We start from the raw sequence: 20494 nt of genomic DNA on the forward strand, positions 1-20494 counted from the left end.
TGACAATATGCACAAAGGATCCATGAAAATTTCAACTTTTAACAAATGGTTAATTTAGTTTAAGATTTACTATGATTTAAGTTCTTATAAGACATGACGGCCATATTGATTACGAATGGTAGTATAGCGAAAAATCGCCACATATAAGTCATATCTCCAATTTCTTTTGAGTTTTAGGTTTATTTCGTGGACTACAAATATACTCGATCGATGACATTTTCATCTAGCTATGTAATCCGCACGATGGAAACCTCAAGTTATTTATTTTTTAGTACTTGTTTAACGTTTGTAGCGGTAAAAAGGAGGAGAGAAAATAGAGATACGTGTCTAGTTAATATCATCCTTGAATTTATAGACCGTTTACTCATAACAAATTTAATCCACCAATCATGAGTTATTCATCTCACTAGTGCATGCATGGAATAAGCCAACTTCATATTCTTTTCTATGTCCATCTTCATCATCTCTTTACCAAAAAAGATGAAACTAGGATAGGAAGAAGGAAAAAAGAATTTTACAATGGCGAAATCGTCAGCTTTGACCGACACCTCATTTACTGCAGAGAATATTTTGTGTTATGACCCTGCAGATGTTTCTTCAAATGGCTATAAAGTCCGTAATCCATTAAAATTTCCTGCACCTCTTATGGTATTTCAGCTATCTGTCATCTCATTAACATCTCTGTTAATTGATGTTGGCCTCAAGCCTTTGGGTCAACCTTCTCTTGTCGCACAAGTTCTTGTAAGTATACTTTTCCTAATTATCTTGGATCCATATCATAGTGCACGTTTAATAAAATTTTCTACTCCCTTTATCCCTTATTAGTTGTCCGCTTTTCAAGAGTCAATTTGACTAATATTCAGAGATAATTTAGATTAGATTAATTCGATATTTTAAAATTTCAATTTAGATATTCAAATTAAAACTACATGAAAAGTACTATAAGCTGCAATTCTTCTCATATCAATATGGTGAAAATTTTTAGCTTAAAATGTTGGTAAAACTCAATCTAGTTTGACTCTCGAAAAATGAAACATGACAAGTATTATGGGACGGAGGGAGTATCAATATATATTAATATCAGAGATATTGAGGATTCATACCGTTGACCCCAACTAGCTTGGACGGAGGCATATATGTGTGTGTGTATATATATATGTATTAACAGCCATAGCATCAATAGCAATTACAATAGGCTTCTGCAATATTAATCAACATTGAAGCCTCAGGCTAACTTCGAGAATTGGAATTAGAGAATTCTATAGCCACTCGACTAAGTAATAAAACTATGATGAATGTATATGTAGGTTATTTCAGATAAAGTGAGGCTTGCATATTTTAGCCGTAATTTATCCACATTACCAATATGGTCTTTTAATTGGAGTAGTATTTTATTCAAAATTCGGGCTATGTTAGTAAACTTGCAAGTTAAATTACCAAATCATTATATTGTGTCATTCTATGATTCACATTATCAAAATCCATAAGTATGTTTCAATATTCTTTGGTTAAAAGGTACCTATGATATCCACAATGGAATGATCGATCCCTATTGTACTTGTCTTTCAATTTATTTGTTTTGAGTTATTTGTCTGTGCAATTTTGTACTAGTGATCAAGATTCATGGCAGTGATGAAATATGAGCTGACAATTTATGAATTACATGTCAGGGTGGTATAGTGTTTGGACCATCACTGTTGGGACATTTAGAAACAGTAAGAGAAACCATGTTCCCTACCCGAGGCGTTATGGCATTAGAAACTGCAGCAACATTTGGTGTTCTCTTCAATCTTTTCGTTATAGGAGTTGAGTGTGACTCCAAAAGGATGTTCAGGCCAGGGAAAAAAGCCGTTGTCATAGGCATCTCTGTAATGTTTACCTCACTGGGATCGACTTTGGCGCTATCCATGCTTTTAAAAAGTGTTATCCCTATGGATCCTCGTCTTGCAAAATCTCTACCTATTATAGCAGCTTCACAATGTGTGATTGGTTTCCCCAACATATGTTGCCTTCTCAAAGAAATGCAAATTCTCAACACTGACCAAGGCCGCCTAGCCACTTCTTCAGCTATGTTGTGTGATGTAATTGGCTTAACCTTGGGTGCAGTAGGTTTTATAAAGTTGCAGATGGAGAAAGAACATTCTATATCGCAGAAAATGGGTTCGATTCTCTCTCCTTTGATCTTAGTCATATTCACAATTTATTTCGTTAGGCCTGCAATTAAGAAGACACTAAGACTTAGACCAGAAGGGAAACCTGTTGGGGAAAACTACTTTGTTTGCATTTTAGTACTTGCACTGACGTACATATTAGCTGCGGAGACGATTGGGCAACACTTCCTATTTGGATCACTTTTGCTAGGCATGGCCATTCCTGAAGGCCCGCCTTTGGGCGCAGCTTTGATCAGGAAACTTCATTATCCAGTTGGCAAAGTTTTGTACCCAGTTTTTCTCACCACCAGTGGCCTCAAAACAGATATTTTCACCATTCATTTTAAGTCCCTATGGGTTATTGCCCTTCTAGTTCTCTTTGGCGTCCTCATCAAGATTGTGGTGATGATGATCATAACTCGCTACACGGGGTTGACCATTCATGACTCTATTATTGTTGGTCTGATGTTGAATTCTAGAGGCGTCTGTGATGTTGTGTTCTTTAACTTATGGAGAATTTCAAAGGTGACATTTCATCAACTTTTCTTTTTCTTTTGCTCAAATTAGTTTCCGTTTCCAAAAAATGATTTACTCTTTCTAATGAATGCTAGGCCCTGTCAGATGAACACTTTGCTGTGGTTATCATGATCTCAGTTGTTTTAGTTATGGTGATCATTACACCGCTAATAAGATTCCTCCTTCGTGCAATCGAACAACAAGCTCCAACGAAGAGAAGGACACTTCAGCATTCAAAGCCTGACTCGGAGCTAAGGATACTGGTGTGTGTTCACGAACTACAAAGTGTGCCAACTATGGTCAACTTACTTGAAGCATCCAATGCAACAGAGCAAAGCCCCATTGGAGTCATCGCTCTCGTACTCATTGAGCTCGCGGGTCGAGCCGCTCCCCTTCTTATCACTCATAATCATTCCCAGGGAGCCATCCCTCAGGATGCTTCAATATCATTGCAAATCATCAATGCACTCAGACAATATGAGCTTGCCTATGAAAGTTGTGTCACCCTTCAACCATTCACCACCATCACGCATTTTGAACTAATGCACGAAGATATTTGTCGCGTTGCATTGGATCAGAATGCGACATTTATCATCCTGCCATTCCACAAGCATTGGGAAATTGATGGTTCCGTTGGTACATCAAGCCGTGCCATACAAAATATCAACTCCAAAGTCATCAAGAAAGCACCTTGTTCTGTGGGCATACTAGTCGACCGTGGAATCCTAAAGGGATCCATGGCTTCACTAAACAATCAGGGCGTGTACCGTGTTGCCGTGGTCTACATTGGAGGTCCAGATGATGCAGAATCACTAGCCTATGGTGCCCGATTGGCGAGACACCAAACTGTGTCGATAACACTTATCCGTTTCCTTATGTTTGGCTTTGACAATGCCAGAGAAAGAAAGCTAGACAATAGCCTGATTGAAGCAGTCCGCTATGAGAACTCAACCAATGAGAATTTCGTATACGAAGAACACGTTACAAGAGATGGGGTTGGGCTATCTGCTTCACTTAGAGGTTTAGAAGATAGATTTGATTTAATTGTAGTAGGGAGGCACCATGAAGATTCTCCTTTGCTAGTGGGTCTTGGAGCATGGAGTGAATGTCCTGAACTTGGTGTAGTGGGAGATTTCTTGGCGTCGTCGGATGTTGGCATCACAGCTTCAGTACTAGTGGTGCAACAGCAGAGAGTTAGAGGGAAATTGGTGAGTAGAGCAATGAAACCAGTAGTTAGCAATCAAGATGGACCTTATCCTGACATGAATAATGCACTTAATAATGGGATATCAACACCAAGAACCTCAGTCTCTAATGACCATCCAAGATGGGAAATCACTATAGATAGAGCTAATTAGGTTTTGCTCCATGTACAGTACAACCTCCATAGTTTTGCTCGTTGTACAGTACTATAAATTGAATACAGACTAATAATATATTTACAGGATGAGTAAAAGAATACAGGTTCACTTGATTTACAATCGGTAGTTACTTTTTTCGCTCCAATTTTAGTGTAATTTTAAAATTTAGAAGAAAAATAGTCTTCAGAGTTCAGTGAGAATACTATTACATGGTAGTAGAGAAGAAGCAAATTTTAATAAGTGAACAAGTAACTGTAGAAACAAGCATGACAATACTCGGTAAAAATGCAATCTGCTGCTGCACTTGCTTGAACATTTGTTGTTCAAGTTGAGAAGGCAATGCTGTTTGGTTTAACTTATGTTAAATGTTGGGATGAGATATATTTATATTTAAGTATACATCAAATATAACTCTAGCTCGTTGCAAAGATTTTTAGATTCATGACTTAAATTTAATAAAGAATAATAACATTGATGAACTCACTTTCTGGACAACAAATATATTGCGCACAAAAATCATAGTAATACATTACTTAATGTAGATACTCTCCCGTTTTTTACTTGTCGTTGTTACCTTTTGCACATCCCTAATAATTCAGTTTCCTAGCACATCTCACTCCTATACCTACCACTGTTAAACAAGCAACTAAGCACGAAAAGTGAAGGAAAGTCATGCAAGTGGAGTATATGAGGCTCTAATGAGGAATTAACAACACTTGGGAATTGGTACCACAGGACCCCTCAAAATATGAGGTTGATTGTATATGCCTATATGGTTGTACAACATTAAAAAGAAAGCTGATGGTTCAATTGATAAGTACAAACCAAGGTTACCGGGCCTGGACTTTTATGAAACATTCAGCCTGGTTATTAAATCAACCACAGTGCGCATCATTTTTTCCATAATAGAACAACATAACTAGCCAGTTCATCAGCTCAAGATGAACAATGCGTACCTGTAAGGCAACTTAAAAGAACATATTTCAATAGCTCAACCTACAGGATTCATCAACTTTGATTTCCCTTCTCATGTATGTCCCCTTAATAAGGCAGTTTATGGGTTGAAACAAGCTCCACAAGTTTGGTAGGAGGCCCTTAAGTCTCACTAGTAGCATATGGGATTTTAAAAATCTAAGTCTGATGCCTCTCTATTTATTTTGAGAAATCTAGAAGTCACAATTTATGTCTTGGTGTGTTAATGACATACACTTATTACTGGAAATCATCAACATATGATTAAGTTTGTTATCAGTTCCTTGTCAGTCCGTTCTTTCCCAAAGATCTTAGCCGTCTAAATTATTTCTTAGGCATTGATGTAAAATATATTTCCGATGATCTCTTCATATTACGGTACAGTTATATTCTTTAAATCTTATTTGCCCTTGATATGGCCAATTACAAAGGTGTTTCATCTCCCATATGTTCAAGTGCACCTCCACGAGCTACTGATGGATGGTTCTTTGCCGGCTGATGCAACCCTTTACCGCGGCACAATTGGTATACTACAATACTTAATTAACTTTTACACGACCTGATATTTCCTTTTTCATTAACATATTGTTATGCTCCAAGCTCTAAGCATTGGAAGGTGGTCAAGAGGGTCATGAGATACGTTAAGCTCACTACAAGAGAACATGGAATTAACTAAGGAATTTGTCGGTAACTCCTAGCTAATCTGTCGTTAAATAACTCCCCGCTAATTAGATTTTCTTATAATCCGTCGCTAATTCGTAGCTAAATGAGATTAGCATGGAATTTTTGCCGTTTAGCTACGAAATTTTGTCCGTCACTAATTCCTTGTTTTCTAGTAAAGAAGGCCACGTGTACATGATGCCAACAAACTCTCCATCATACTGATAGAAATTTATGTATATACGCTGATGCGGATTGGGCCGGAAATCTAGATGATACGATTTCCACCTCTGAATATATTCTATTTTGAGGAACTCCAATTTGTTGGTCCTTTAAGAAGCAACAAGTTGTTGTCCATTCTTCCATTAAGGCTGAATACAAGTCGGTTGCCAATGCTCTTGTCGAACTCATGTGGGTAAGAACTTGTTGGGTGAACAAAGCTACTCCGTCTCTAAGAAGCCCACCATTACTTGAGTCAAAATCTAGTTTTTCACATCAAAATGAAATATATAGAAGTGAATTTTCACTTTGTTCGCAATAATGCGAGATCTGATCAAGTAGTTGTGAAGCATACTTCTTTTGAACAAGATGTGGACACTCTCACAAAGGCATTGCCCAAGCCAGCCTTTCTTCGTTGTTTAGACAAGTTAGGTATTGCTGCACCACACCTAACTTGAGGGAGATGTATTTAGATAAGATCAAATCTCTTAGTTAGTTAGGCTTAGTTTACTCTATCCTATCCATTAGATAATTTTGTTTGTTATATTTTGATTTTATTTTTGAATTATTAGATGAATAGACATGTTTGTAACATTATTATTTATTAGAATAATAAAGTTATTAGGAAGAATTAGCTATAGGTGACCTTTTAGTTGTGAAATTAGTATAGGTGACTCATGGGGACCACTTGAAAGCAAAACTCAATTAAATTTGAGATTAGAAAAATTGAGGTCCAAAATGTATTTTTTCAAACTTCTTAATCTTTTACAAAATATAAAAAGACCCCAACTTAATCCAAAAAACCCACCGAACCCCCTTCTGCTCCTCCCACCCCTCCCCCGCCCCACACCCCAAATTTTTTTTTTTTAAAACAGTTTTGAATTTTTTATTTGCTTTTTCACCAGTCACCCCCCTCCTCCTCCCACCCCACCCCCCACCAAAAAAAAATTAAATTTTTTTAATTTATTTTATTTTCTTTTTCACCACCTCTTAGGTAGCTCTTCGGAAATACCATCTTTGTTTTCTTCGAGCAAATTATCTATCCAAGGCGGCGGTGTCTCTCTTGGGTACCATTATCTTCCTTCAAACTTGTAATGGTTGCCATGAATGTCGCTCCTCTTTCGAGCCCTCAACAAGCCGCATAGGCCGAAAGTCAGGTATGGCCCTCGTTCATGCAACATAGTCACTGTAGGCACCATGCAAGCGCCTTCTCGCTCCATGACCAAGAGACGTTAGAGGTAGGGATCGATCATCGCGTGGCAATGTCTAAAGAATTCTTGCCCCAAAACAATGTCAAAGATATCTATAGTAGTGGCGGTAAAATTTGTCGTACCTTTCCAATCGCCCAATTTGACACTAACACCATTAGCTACACCACAAGCATTTTCTGGCTTAGCATTCACGGCCTCGACGAGGGCGTTAATCGGAGCGGTAGCTTCAACTCTAGTCTCTTCGCCGCGGCCTCGGTCCAGGTGAGTATGAGTCGCTTGTTGTTCACCAAAGGCGCGAGCGGCTTGTTATGATGGTGTGAGATCCACGCATCGGTTTTTTATTATCATTGGTTTGACTATCTCGCTTCGCGACAGTGGCTCGTCACATAATCTAATGTCCCCAACCGTGTGATTCCCGTACTCGTGTTTGCGTCTCCGCTCGTGACTTGCACGCACCATACCGCTAATGCTCTTTAGGTCGTGGGCAATTTTTTGGCCGCGCGACCCTCCGCATAAGTAGCATCCCTTCTTCTCGCTCTACGCCTTCTTTTCAGCATAGCCCTGACGACCACCTGACTTGTTGCCGTCAAACTTATTTGCATTTTGAGTCTTGGAGTATTGTTGTTGCGACTCCTTGCTTTCGCCACGGTCTCCCCCATCTTTGGCATCGCTACCCCTTGACTCATTGCCTTGGCCTTTGTCGTTCTTGTCATGCCTGAAGTCTATCAAAGACTCGGCCTCCACTATGGCTTGGTCCGAAACCGCGACTTGACGGCGCGCAACCCCTGCTAGCCCAATTTCGCAACCCGTCTATAAAGTGAAACAACAAGTCATCGCTAGTGAGGCCGGGGAATTTGAAGCATAAGGGCGGTGAACTCCTCGACATAGTCGCGGATGCCCTCACCCCCGCTTCAACTCTCTAAGTTTGCGCCTTGTCTCGTACAAGACATTATTTGGGAATTGTCGCTTGAACTCATTCTTGAACTGATCCCACGTGTTGATTGTGCATAGATCTCTGTCAGTATCAGCGACCTTTCTTCTCCACCATAGCATGGCAGTCTCTGTTAGGTACAACACAGCGGTATTGATCTTGGCCTCATCGTCCCTTACTTTGCCATGCTTGAAATAGTTCTTCGCCGCCAAAGAAAGTTCTCCACCTCTTGTGCATCACGAACCCCTTTGAACACTGGTGGCTTAGGAGCCTCGATCTTAGCCTCCCTCATCACGACAACATTGCTGGTCGCCTTGGCCACACCAACGTCGACTGCTCTTCGAGTGCCACTATCTTTGCCTTCATGGCATCGATAGTACTCAACGCCTCCACGAGCACTCTCTAAGGCAAGAATGGTTTGCTTTACCTCAATCTCACCGCATACGCCCCTCCAAGTCACTTGATGCTTTCAATTTCTTCAAGAGTATGCCCTTAAGAACGCCAATAAAGGCCCTCCATCTTGCCCAAACGTTGGCCAAATATGTCGACGGCGTCCATCCCCACGTTAACCTTCATAACCCACTCTTACCGAGCGAGGCGTCCCTCGGACAGACCTCCACGTCATCCTCGGCCGCCTTAGTGGTAGATGGTTCTTGGGATGTAAGCCCTCCATTTGACACAACCTCTGGTGGCACCTCTTGGCTCTGGTTGGTGGCAATCGTCTTCTTGTTATGGCCTTTCTTGCCAGCAGCATCCTGGATGACGTTGGCTTGGGTTTTAGCAGCGTTGATTTCTCCGTCGTTTGTCATTCCCTTAGTCGTAACCTTTTCCGATACCACGTTGTCACGTCCTTGTCTTCAACTAAGCGCACGCGCGTGCACTTGACAACTCGCTCACGTTCTTGCACAACTTGCTCACGATCTTGCGATGCCAAGTCGCCTAGTTTACTATACTTAAGATCGCTAAGGGAATAAGAATTTGAGAAAGACAAGAGAAATTTGCTAGAAGGAAGCTTTTACCATATGTATATCATGATTTACAAACGAATGATACTCTCCTATTTATACTACTCACCTGTGGACTAGTATGTAAATAATTATTATTATATAATTCCCTACATATTTTTAATTAAGCCCCTATTCTAGTAAATCTCTACACAACCATTATTCTAAAGACTTTCCATACAATTCCCATAAGCGTTTCTAATGTCTTCCATTTAAATCTCTATATTTCTCTAAAACCTTCTCACATAAGCTAGCCTCCTCTCCATGTAACCATCCACATAAGCTTCCTACATGGCAAAAATAATTTCACGTGGCACCTAGATGGCATGATGATGTGGCGGATCATCACAGTAAAGTAAGGAAAATAGTTTTGTTAGCGAACAACAAACGAAAACGAACTAGAGTCGTTTGCATTTTGGACTTCTATTAGCGCTCCCGCATTTACTCGTCCGTCTACCTTTTCTTCTTCTTTTTTTCTTTTTTGTTTTTTTCTTTGTATAAAACGTGTCCCATTACTCAGTCAGACAAAACCCCACATCAACTACATCTTCTCCCTCGGTTTTGCCTCTGTTTATCTTTTTCTCTGGCACCTATGTCTCCTCCCTCGTCTTCTTCTTCCCAACAAACAACTTTACGAATCGGCATAATTGGGTTTGGTCCTTTTGCGCAGTTTTTGGCCAAAACTCTGATGAAACAAGGCCATTTTATCAGTGCAACTTCAAGATCAGATTATTCAGATTTGTGCACAAATTTGGGCATCCTATTCTTCAGGTATATCCAGACGACTTCTTGATAGATAGTACAAAAGAATGAAGATAATAATGGTAAAAAACACACCTTAACTATCAACCTTTCGCAAGTTTCACACCCTGACGATGAGCTTTTCCCTTTTCTTACCTTTCTTACCTGAACTATCACCATCATCGTATTAAAACACACCTGATTGAGTAGATGGCGATAGTTTAAGTAAGAAAAGGAAACAACTAATAGTTGATCTAGTCATACCAGGGTGTGTTTACATACAATAGATAGTGATAGTTCTGGTAGGAAAGTGAAAGCTGATAGTTGGCCTAGTCAGCTTCGAGGCATGTTTACATACTTATATGGTAACAGTTCAGATAGAAAAAGGGAACAAAGCGTGAAACTCGTAAAAAAGTGATAGTTTAGGCGTGTTTTTGACCATCATTTCGAGAATGAATAATTTACTGGTTATTGACGGCTTTTGCCGTTTATTTCACGCGCAGGGATATTGGTGCATTTCTGGAATCTGACAATGATATTATTATGATTAGCACATCCATCTTGTCTCTATCACGAGTTGTGGAGTCCATACCATTCCATTGTCTCAAACGGCCTACACTTTTCATCGATGTGCTCTCTGTGAAAGAACACCCAAAAGATGTCCTTTTGCGAGTATGCAATTCACACTCACATTGCTAGCTGCTTCATATACTTTGGTAGATTGAACATTCCATTTTCGTCTAACAATATATGTTTGAAAGATACTGCCCGAGGAGTGCGACTTGCTGTGTACGCATCCAATGTTTGGACCAGAAAGTGGGAAAGATGGATGGACAGACTTGACTTTTATGTACGACATGGTTCGAATTAGAGATCAACATCTGTGCTCCAGCTTTCTGCAAATCTTCTCAACTGAAGTAAGAAGCATAAATATGCTCAGAGTTCATTCTGTTACAAACTCCTTAAGCTAAAAAAATTCTGTACTGCACTAATCTTCTATCTGCTGCAGGGTTGCAAAATGCTGGAAATGACTTGTGAAGAGCATGATAGATTGGCTGCTCGAAGTCAATTTCTCACTCACACAATTGGCAGGTAATTTGTGTCACCTACTAGTTTGAGACTTTAATTGTAGAGAAGAGGTCATCACATTAAGTATTAACTTTATTCAGCTTAACAGGATCTTGGTGGAAATGGATGTTGAATCCACGCCCATAGACACAAAGGGATTTCAGAAACTTGTTCAAGTGGTAATTATGTAACCTTGACTCCATGGAGAATATTTATTTTTCTAGATTACACTTATGGAAGATTAAGCATGCAAGCACATTCATCATCTACAAGTAATTTTCAACTTCCGGGACCTCTGATTTTTTATCACACTAAAATTGGACAACATGCAGAAGGAGAGCTCAGCTAAAGATAGTTTTGATCTGTTCAGCGGGCTATTCATCCACAATAGGTTTGCCAGGCAACAGGTATATACTCTTTTCGTATTCTGCAACTGAATCATAATTTCTTAGTACTATCAGAAGAGAAGAAACACTGAACGCAAGCTTATGGTGCAGATGAAAAATTTAGAAGTAGCATTAGAGAAAACTAAAGAGAAACTTCAAGAGAGATCGAAGGAGCTGCAGGATCCCATCATATTGAAGTTGTAACCACTGTTGAATGATGTCGATGAATGGGAACTCTATAACTCACTTTCTTGGTCTTGTAATGTTTCACTGCTTGTATCATTAAGATGATATTTTTTGGCAACTTTTGCTGATACATTTCTTACGAAATCAATTTAGACAATGTACACTAAAAATGAGAGGATTCATTTTTTGAGATACAAATAAAAGTTTCATTGCTTGTACCATTAAGATGATTTTTTTTGTTTGATTACCATATATTGTTATGTTCATTTTTCTATGCAACTCTTTCGAAAACTCTTCCAGAAAAATCAATTTGGCCAATGAACTCTAAGGTGAATGGCTTCTTATTAAAAACCGATAATAAAATTGTTGATTCTCAATTTATCCAACCTGGAGCAACTATTTCTCAAAAAATCTAATTAGTAAGCGGGGTAAACAGCTACCAAAACTTAACTTTTGCGCATTTTTGCATAAATGTTTTATCCTTTTCCTCGATTGGACTAATTACAGGATTCTCAGTTTTGAAAGTACGTGCATTAAGCCACTTAAGACAAACAAAGCTCGTCATTGTTCGGTGTTATTAGTATCAGACTTGTTGCAATACGTTCCTATATTTCACTTTATCTTTCAGCAAAAACAATTTTTACAGTTTTACTTACAAATATGTTCAAGTGCAACTAAAGCCAATTTTGAGTGGTATGGACCTCAACCATTACAACTTCTGGGTAATCGGAATACCCAGTGCAATGTTGTATTCAGTTAACAGTGCTGTAGTGTAGTTTCAGTCAGCTTTTACTCTCGGCAAAGTAGATCGAGTCTCTGAATCACAAAAATTTATTGGACGTGTGTCAAAATTTATCAACTGTGTATATATTAACATGCTAAAAGGTAAATGATATACACAGCAAGAGAATCAAAACTGCTGCTTAATTATGCTAGAAAGTAGAGGAAAAGACAAGGAAGTGACACTGTTACTATTGATTGTTGATTTCGTCAGTATTGGTATCTTCTGGTGTATTGCAACCAACGGCAGCAGGATTTGCAGAATCTGGAGCAAGATCAGAAACTTGCTCACGCTTCCGAGCCTGTAATCCTGTAAGTCGTGCAAGGTCGATCCATTGCTGTGGAAGAAGAGATACAGAAGCATTAATCATTAGCAAACGGGAAAATTACTTATCAACAATGAGATGATCAGTAAAACAAGGCGAATAACTTAAACGCTACAAATTTTACAATAAGAAACAGCTCAAGTGTGAAATAGTCATTGAACTCTTATGTTGTGAATGAAATTAGCCAAGAGGCCATGGTGGAGGGCAAGTTTGCCAGAGAATAATGCGCTAGACCCGGAGTAGGAGCGTGTGAGGCATGAATTGGGTAAGGGGGAAATAAATGAATACTCCCTCTGTTCGAAATACTTATCACGTTTCGCTTCTCGAGAGTCAATTTGACTAATGTTCAGAGCTAATTGGCTTAATATAATATTTTGAAACTAAACTTTAGGTATTCGAAAACTACGTGAAAAGTACTATAAGTTGCGGTTTTTCTCATATTAATATGATCAAAAAGATAATTAAATTGCTGGTCAAAGTTTATGTAGTTTGACTCTCGAAAAAGAAAATGTGACAAGTAATCTAGGGCGGAGGAGTAGTTGTGTGATAGGGAAAATTAGGTAAGTAAGGGAATTTACAATTCCCTGGTACCTCTCATCCCCTTTTCTGGTTTTCTCCCCCCTTCTCTGTTCTTAGGGATGGCAATAGGGCGGGGCGGGTTAAGTCTTCCCCTGTTAAAGTTTTGCCCTGCCCTGCACCGTTTAACTCTATGCCCAATTTAGATTCAGCCCCGCCCTGCCCCATGTAGCCCCTATTTACATGTTCTTTGATTTCGTTATCAAAATTTAATATTTCTTTTGATTTAACAATTTTAACATCATCTTTATTTATTTATTTTTGAATTTTTTTTTTATTTTTTTTTTGGTAATTTCTAATTTTCTCCAAGGAGGCAATAAACTAATTAAATACAGCATTCAAACTTATAACAGCAAAAGCTAAATGCAGTATTCAAAGTTTCCAGCAAATTAAGCAAATGATAAGAACAAGGTGTTTAGCAGTTACATTTCTCTTCATTTCAGTACTCAAAGTTGAAAAATTAGAAGTCCAAACTGGAAGAGGTCTGATAAATCATATTAATATCCTAAATTAACATAGATGTAAAACAGAGGATACCCAGTTAACAAGATAAATTCTTGGACCAAAACACTTGAAAACTTAATAACTTCATAATTTAATCCAATGTTATTTATCACAAACTTGATACCCATTGGTGGTTGAACAAGTTTAACTCTGCCCTTTTGATTAAGAAAATCAATATTCTCAATAGACTAAAGAAGCCTGAGCTTAGACCCGCCCTACCACCTGCCCTGCCCCGTTTCATATTTTGAAAATAAAAGCTTTGACCTGCCCCGCCCCGTCCTGCCCTGTTTAAGCATTCCCCTGCACTGCCTCATTTAATCTTTGCCCGGCCCTGCCCTGCCCCAATAGCCATCCCTATCTGTTCTTCTCGGTCTTTCTCCTTATGTTTTAGGTATAATTCTGTTGCTACAGTCTAGTCCCTTATTAGTGTTTGTATGACTATTTGTTCGGTTTATTATCGGAGGATTTGCTTGAATCAGTAGGGTACATTACCCTGGTTTGAATCTAATTGGTTTTGCTTGGTGACGTTACTGTAAATTGTTACATCTTTACTTCAGAACTGCTATGAGGATAGAGGGATCTTTTCTTGAAAGAAAAGCAGTATCTCCTACTATGTTTCTAAGACTAAGAGTCAATTTTTCTTGCAATAAAAAAGGCTAAATAGGAAACAGGACAAAAGATAGAGAGTGGAAGATACAACAATAAAGAATGGGAAATCCAAATAGAAGGTTTTCAAGTGGAGATGATAAAGGGGCGAGCACATTTTCCACCAAGTTTCGAACCACACGCAGCTAGCCCTCGGGAACAGAATAAATAACTAAAAGGCCTTACCCTGAGGAGACCCTCATAAAGACTAATCTTTTAGATTCCATTATCATTAACCTACACGACTGTTTACTGGGAATACTGATGAAAGAAGTTTATGGTTGGTTACTTGTGAAAAAGAAAAGAAAAGAAAAGATTTAACTTCAAAGAATTTTAGAAGTATCTAACCTGGGTTCCCCAATAGGAGTTGATCGTTCGAACAACAAAAGAAAGCATATTTACAAGTAATGTTTGGTCAGAAAATAGATCTGAAATCCGGTGCTCTACCAATCCTGCAATAACCTGCATTTTGAGCATATTATTATTATGTTCAGTTGAACCTCAAACACCTTAATAGAAAGTTAAGGAAATCATTGTCAGATAGGTGTTTCTAAAGTAATTGTTACTATAATGTTTTGAGCGGAAGCTCGTGTCAAACATATTACAATAGTAAAGATGAAGGGACCAAAGTTGATTAAGAATCAGATTTTCATAAGCTCCATGAAGCACCAGAACAAGTTCAACGTTATCGATGTTGGCCTTTGAAAAAGATACAAAACCCTTGATTTAGGGTCAATTTTGAAACAAAATGACAGCAAAGATCATGTCCAATTCGACATGATTATGGCAGAAACATCATCCAGAAAAATCCTTAAAATGTGCAGGAGCTAGAGATGGCAGCCCAGTCCCCAATAAAACCAGCAGCTATATTACCCAAAATATTGTTTAAAAATATACTGGCACATTCCATGTTTAACCAAGATTTCCAATGAAAATAGATAATCATCATCTTGGATTTGAAAGCAGTGGTATGAAATATTAAACTGTCAAGTATATGTGGATGTTCAAGGTACCTGATACCGCAGATTTGCAGATGTACCAAGAAATGATGAATACACAAGCGCTGTTTTCAATATTGGGGATCGCTTGTTCTTTTGGACAGTAGTAAAGGTCGGATTTAATGCTTTGCGCATTGCAAACAAGATATTTGATGAAGCCACTGCGCCGATGCTAGAAATAAATCCCACACCCGCCAATTTAAGGCCACCAACAATCACAGACGCAACTCTGTGACTCACATTCCAGTCCCTTCCAACAAGACTTTTCTGAAAAGCATTATCTGGGATGGAACCCAGGAGACCTTTCAATGCTTCGATGCTCTCAGGCGCATCAACATCATTAGCAACTGGCAAGAAAGAAATCGTTGGAGCAGGAAGCCACACTGTGAAAAAATCCACAACTATACCCCTAAGAGTGTCTGTAATAACATAATCAAGCTCTTCAACAAAATTCTCTTTACGCTTCTCATACTGTGCCAAGAGAGTAGTTGTTATTGATATAGATTCTTCAATAGCTAATCGATGTAGAAATTTAGGATCGGCCAACAATCTCTCTCTAAAACCCTGCATCAAAATGAGCTTCTTTTCAACTTCAAACCAACTCAGCATTTTCTTTATACACAAGTACAAGCCGAAAACAAGAAAATAAAGTAGAAAAAAACAATGTCCTTTTTACTTATTTTTTTCTTTCTTTGTTCATTCTCTTTCTCCTTCTGTTGGTGAACGGGTGGTTAAAGAATAGAAGTCTATAATAGCACACCTGAAAGCGATCTGTTAAATCTGAAATGAAAGGATATTGCTCTAGATCAAAAAAGTTCTGCAGCACTTCCGGGGATACCAGGCCAAGATCTAGTCCATTTTGAAGGTCCTGAAAAAAGTAAGATGTTACTGTAATGAGATCAAGTTCATCAGAGTACAATTCAACAGAATATGCACAATTACTAGTACGTAACAATTTTTTAACAGTTGCAGTATCACACTCTGAAATTGCAACCAGTATCTTAGTTGAAATTTGAAGCCAAAGGTAGTTATAACTTCCAAACTTTCTGCTATGAAGTGTCAATTAACCCAAACAGATGGGACATTAGGAAAACAGGAAGAGGAATAAGTAGTCCATAGATGTTAGCATTGTAGCTACAGGATCCATGACTCAACAATCTCACTGAAACCCTGCCAAAAAAGTGCTAAAGTTCCCATGGCTTTGGTTCAATGGAAAAGAAGTATAGAGCCAGATGTATGGCAGGGGCATGTCACAGGTTTGTATCCTGACTAGTTAAGTGGAGAAAGGTAGAAAGTGAGCCCATTATCCACCAAATTTTGAAGCTGAAAAACAGAGGATTTTTTGGTTACAATAGAAAAGTGCAATTTGATTCAAATACATAAATGAAAAATATACATGTTTTAAGAATGAAGTTTCTTGCCCAATACATCCAACAGTTCCTTGTGCCACTTAGTTCAATTTTATCTCAATTACTCTCTACAAATATGAAGATGTGATATTTTACATCAGGGAAGACAAGACTTGTGTCATTCTTACTTACTGATAAAACATCAAAAGGGCAAGCCCCTTTTCAATGATGCTTTTGGGACCTAATAGAATGTTAAACAGACATCATTATCCAAGCTTAAACCGATTGTGGTGTAAGAACGTAACAGGGTGCTGCACTTTATTGGTCTAGCAATCAGCATAAAGGACGGTGGTCATCCTGTAATGATTATGCAACTTGTAACCCTTTTACTTCTGGAAATTGTTTAGTACATTTGTAGTAAGAGATCTTTCAATGAATACCTAATATTTTCTGCATACAAAAAATGCTCAGGAAGCCATGTCAACAAAATGGAATAGAAATTATGAATGAGTAACTTCAAACAAGATAAGGTAGAACTAAAATTCCCACTTCTGTTTACTAACTGAGAGCGGGATTCTACAACCAGATGATCTCAGGTCCTTCATTAGATATTAGTCAATTCAGAAAGCAAAAAACCATAATACGCGCTGAGGAATTCCTACCAGCAGACTTCTTGCACTCAAAGTGAACTTACTAAGTGCTCTCCTTTGTCCTTTTGTTCATGTCGTTCACAAATCCCCAAGTAGAAGTCTCTAAAATGTGGTATGAAAGTCTTGGACTAAGACTTCTGTAACATTTATAAGAGGTTTGGTCAATTTGTATACTTTTTCTTTGGTCAATTCTCATCTAACAAGCTTAAAGAAGCAAGCTTTTAATATTCATCATTTCTAAAATTTTCTATAACATACAAGCTACTACGGAAACCGAATTCTTAAGAACTCAGGCAACAAGAAGCATTGGTAGATCTTGTTACATAACTGATGTGTTGGTTATTAATCATCTCATACCTTCAAGCTCCATATCATTTAAAGCCTGACAAACTCAGTTAGCAGGAAACTATTTAAGTTCGACTGCAGCCAATATATGAGTTTAGACGCTGAGTTAGTTATAGCCTTTCAACTCGAAGCATAAATAACTAACCTGAGGTAAGGCTTCTCGTCTCCTGCCAGCTGCATTCATCACACGGGCAATTTCTGCACGATCAAAACAATTTCTGCTACAAGGTCTAGCTGCAGAGTACCACAGGAAATCAGCAACAGGAACTTCTCCCTCCCTCCTTAGCCATTGTCTTTCAGGGTCAAGTAGTATGACAATTTGATTTTTCTTTTGTATCTTCCTTGAAATTCTAGCAGCCACCCCGGTCCCTCTTGATCCATACATGACATGGCTGGCACCTGTGACAACTACAAGCAGACCGGCAGCTCCATCATCCGTCACTGTTTTTAAAACTATCTGGGACATGTTGTACTCCTCAACAACTCTTGCTTGTGCAGAGAGATATGAGCTTGGTCCAAAAGAAGTAGGCTGGTTCAGCATATTTACATCAACAGATGATCTGCGTGACATAGACGTAAAGCCTGAGATGAAACCAGAACCAGCTGGAGGAGCATATTTCTTATGATCCGCTTTTGAAAGCCCCCGAATACCTTCTGCTTGAACTGTTCGTAGAACCTAGTCCAGAACAACCAGAAAATTTATCACTTTCATCCTTAACTTATGAAACTAAAGAAACTTGATCAATGCAGAGCACAATCAGACAGTGAAAGGAATTGGAATTTATAGAACAAAGAAATCTTCCATGATAACAAAAAGAGTCGATCTTTTTTCTGCTGATCATCTTGCAAGCATAGCGCATAAGAATGAGCTCAGGTAATATTGTCTGCTAATTTTTGTCTGGGTTCATAAATATTTCTAGTTCATGCCCGTCAACTAATAGATGAAGACACAGATAATAAGTACCTCTAGAGGCAAACCACATGCGACCAGCCGAACCCCATTGTCGCGACAATAAGTCAATAAGGGTTCATACTCCTGCCAATATTGAGTTGGCCAATGTGCTACATAGGATTTCAAACTCTCTCCATCAATCCTGCAATATCAAGTGCCTAACATTAGATATATGTCTCATACAAAAATTTCAATGCTGCTAATTTCCTCTTCCATTAGATGTAATAACAAGTGCATAATAACAAACTCTTTCATAACAAGATCATACAACTCTAAACAAGACTTATTCCACAACTCACATATAAATCAAGGACATTTGTAAGGTCATTAAGATCAATATATCTTCTCAGGCGAACCTGGAAAATCTAAGCCAACTAACACAATCAAACTGACAGTTCCAATCGCATTTTTCACAATTTAAGCCAGTAGAACCATTTTTTATTGAGATAATGGTCAAAAACATACCTGAAGTAGCCCTTTTTCGCGAGTTTCCTACATGAACTATGAGGTATTTGCATTTCCTACCTAAACTATCACCAACTATTTATCAAAACACGCCTTGAAGCTGACAAAACCTAAGTGTTTGAATACAATGGCTAAAAGGCAAGTGACAGCTTAATTTGCCCAAAAAATTCGTCCACATGGTAGCTAACTCATTAATTTCAAGGTGTATTTTGATAAATAGTTGAGATAGGAAACTCGCAAAAAAATGATACTTTGGGTATGTTTTTGACCATTATCTCTCATTTACTCTTGAAGAAACACTAGGATAACCAAATTATGGATATGCAATTCTTACTTTCTAGCCATGTATTGATTGAGCTGTTGTTGTAAATTAGAGGGAAATGCTTCTAAAGCCAACGAAATCGACTTGTCAGCTTCAGCACATCTCTTGCTCAAATTCTTCACAATCTCCAATTCCACTTCTTTGTCATCTCTTGTTGGAACTTGTTCAGCTTCACCTAAATACACAACTCTAGCATTCATAAGCTTCTCCCATACCTTCTTCTTATCTTTCCCTAAAGCTAAAGGCTCTCCAATTACCGTCGCATCATAAATCCTCGAATTTATCGCTTCCTCCGTCTTAACAGGCGGCGGAGAATCCGGCGTGATTTCAGGAGGTGGTTTGTCGTCAGCTCTGGCAATTGTTGACCGGAGAGAATAAAGTCCGATAGTAAGAAGAGGCATGAGAAGTACATTACGCCTTGTAGCTGAGCTGTTTTGCTTCAGAATTACCTCATCGGAAGAACAACGGACTGAAATGCTGACGTGGCTATGCTCATGAACTAAGCCACCGGGGAAATTAAGTCTATTTGGCCGGAGTAGAGTTGCCGGTGGAACATGCAAGTGAAGTGATCTAAAAGTGGTGTGGGCCTTCATTTTTCCAGTTGAAGGCTTTAAGAACTCAGGGGGCAATGCAATTGCACCAAATGATGACCAATCCAACCAATCGTTTTGAACCTTTTAAACTTTTCTCAAGATTTTTTTTTTTTTTTTTAATTTCTTCTTTTTATATCTCGATAAATAAATAAGTGTAAATAGAAAGAGAGAGAGAGAGAATAAAGAAGATAAGCGAGGGAAAATACTTACATGCACTCCACTGGTTTGGCAGTAATATTTCTATAAATGAGGTTAGTTAATAAATAATCTAGTGCTCCTCCGTCTCAAAATATTCGTGACTATTAAAAATATTTGTCGTTTTATTTACCTAAAATAAAATTAAGTAGCTTTTTTCTATTTTACCTTTATATTAATTATATCAATTGGCTGATTTTATGAGTTCACATAACAATATTTAAGTGGTTTAATTATTAATGGAGTAAATAATAGTAATAAGTTTATTTAATGCATGTATCAGATTTGTCTATAATAAAATTACAAAAAGTTAGTACTGTGTTAGTTATCCTGCACCACAAAAAAGAAAGAAAATGAGATGCGGAAAAATGGAGGATTTGATATGAATC

General features: G+C 38.2%; 3 protein-coding genes across 3 annotated transcripts; 2 read left to right on the forward strand and 1 right to left on the reverse strand.

Moving 5' to 3' along the window:
* Positions 1–404: 404 nt before the first annotated feature.
* On the forward strand, positions 405–4400 carry LOC132029766 (cation/H(+) antiporter 15-like). The gene is made up of 3 exons (XM_059419120.1): positions 405–741; positions 1671–2675; positions 2762–4400. Exons 1-3 carry the CDS (start codon positions 520–522, stop codon positions 4022–4024), a joined length of 2490 nt encoding a protein of 829 aa, XP_059275103.1. The 5' UTR covers positions 405–519; the 3' UTR covers positions 4025–4400.
* A 5133-nt stretch (positions 4401–9533) lies between these two features.
* On the forward strand, positions 9534–11623 carry LOC132053654 (arogenate dehydrogenase 1, chloroplastic-like). Its single transcript, XM_059445766.1, has 7 exons — positions 9534–9795; positions 10269–10437; positions 10527–10682; positions 10775–10857; positions 10943–11012; positions 11166–11240; positions 11331–11623. Exons 1-7 carry the CDS (start codon positions 9617–9619, stop codon positions 11421–11423), a joined length of 825 nt encoding a protein of 274 aa, XP_059301749.1. The 5' UTR covers positions 9534–9616; the 3' UTR covers positions 11424–11623.
* A 590-nt stretch (positions 11624–12213) lies between these two features.
* On the reverse strand, positions 12214–20024 carry LOC132053647 (protein RETICULATA-RELATED 6, chloroplastic). Its single transcript, XM_059445753.1, has 7 exons — positions 19330–20024; positions 18543–18672; positions 17724–18254; positions 15995–16102; positions 15250–15798; positions 14585–14698; positions 12214–12523 (listed from the first exon to the last, which is right to left on the reverse strand). Exons 1-7 carry the CDS (start codon positions 19908–19910, stop codon positions 12377–12379), a joined length of 2160 nt encoding a protein of 719 aa, XP_059301736.1. The 5' UTR covers positions 19911–20024; the 3' UTR covers positions 12214–12376.
* Positions 20025–20494: the final 470 nt, after the last annotated feature.

Source organism: Lycium ferocissimum, chromosome 1 (genome assembly GCF_029784015.1).
Source record: "Lycium ferocissimum isolate CSIRO_LF1 chromosome 1, AGI_CSIRO_Lferr_CH_V1, whole genome shotgun sequence".
NCBI lineage: Eukaryota > Viridiplantae > Streptophyta > Magnoliopsida > Solanales > Solanaceae > Lycium > Lycium ferocissimum.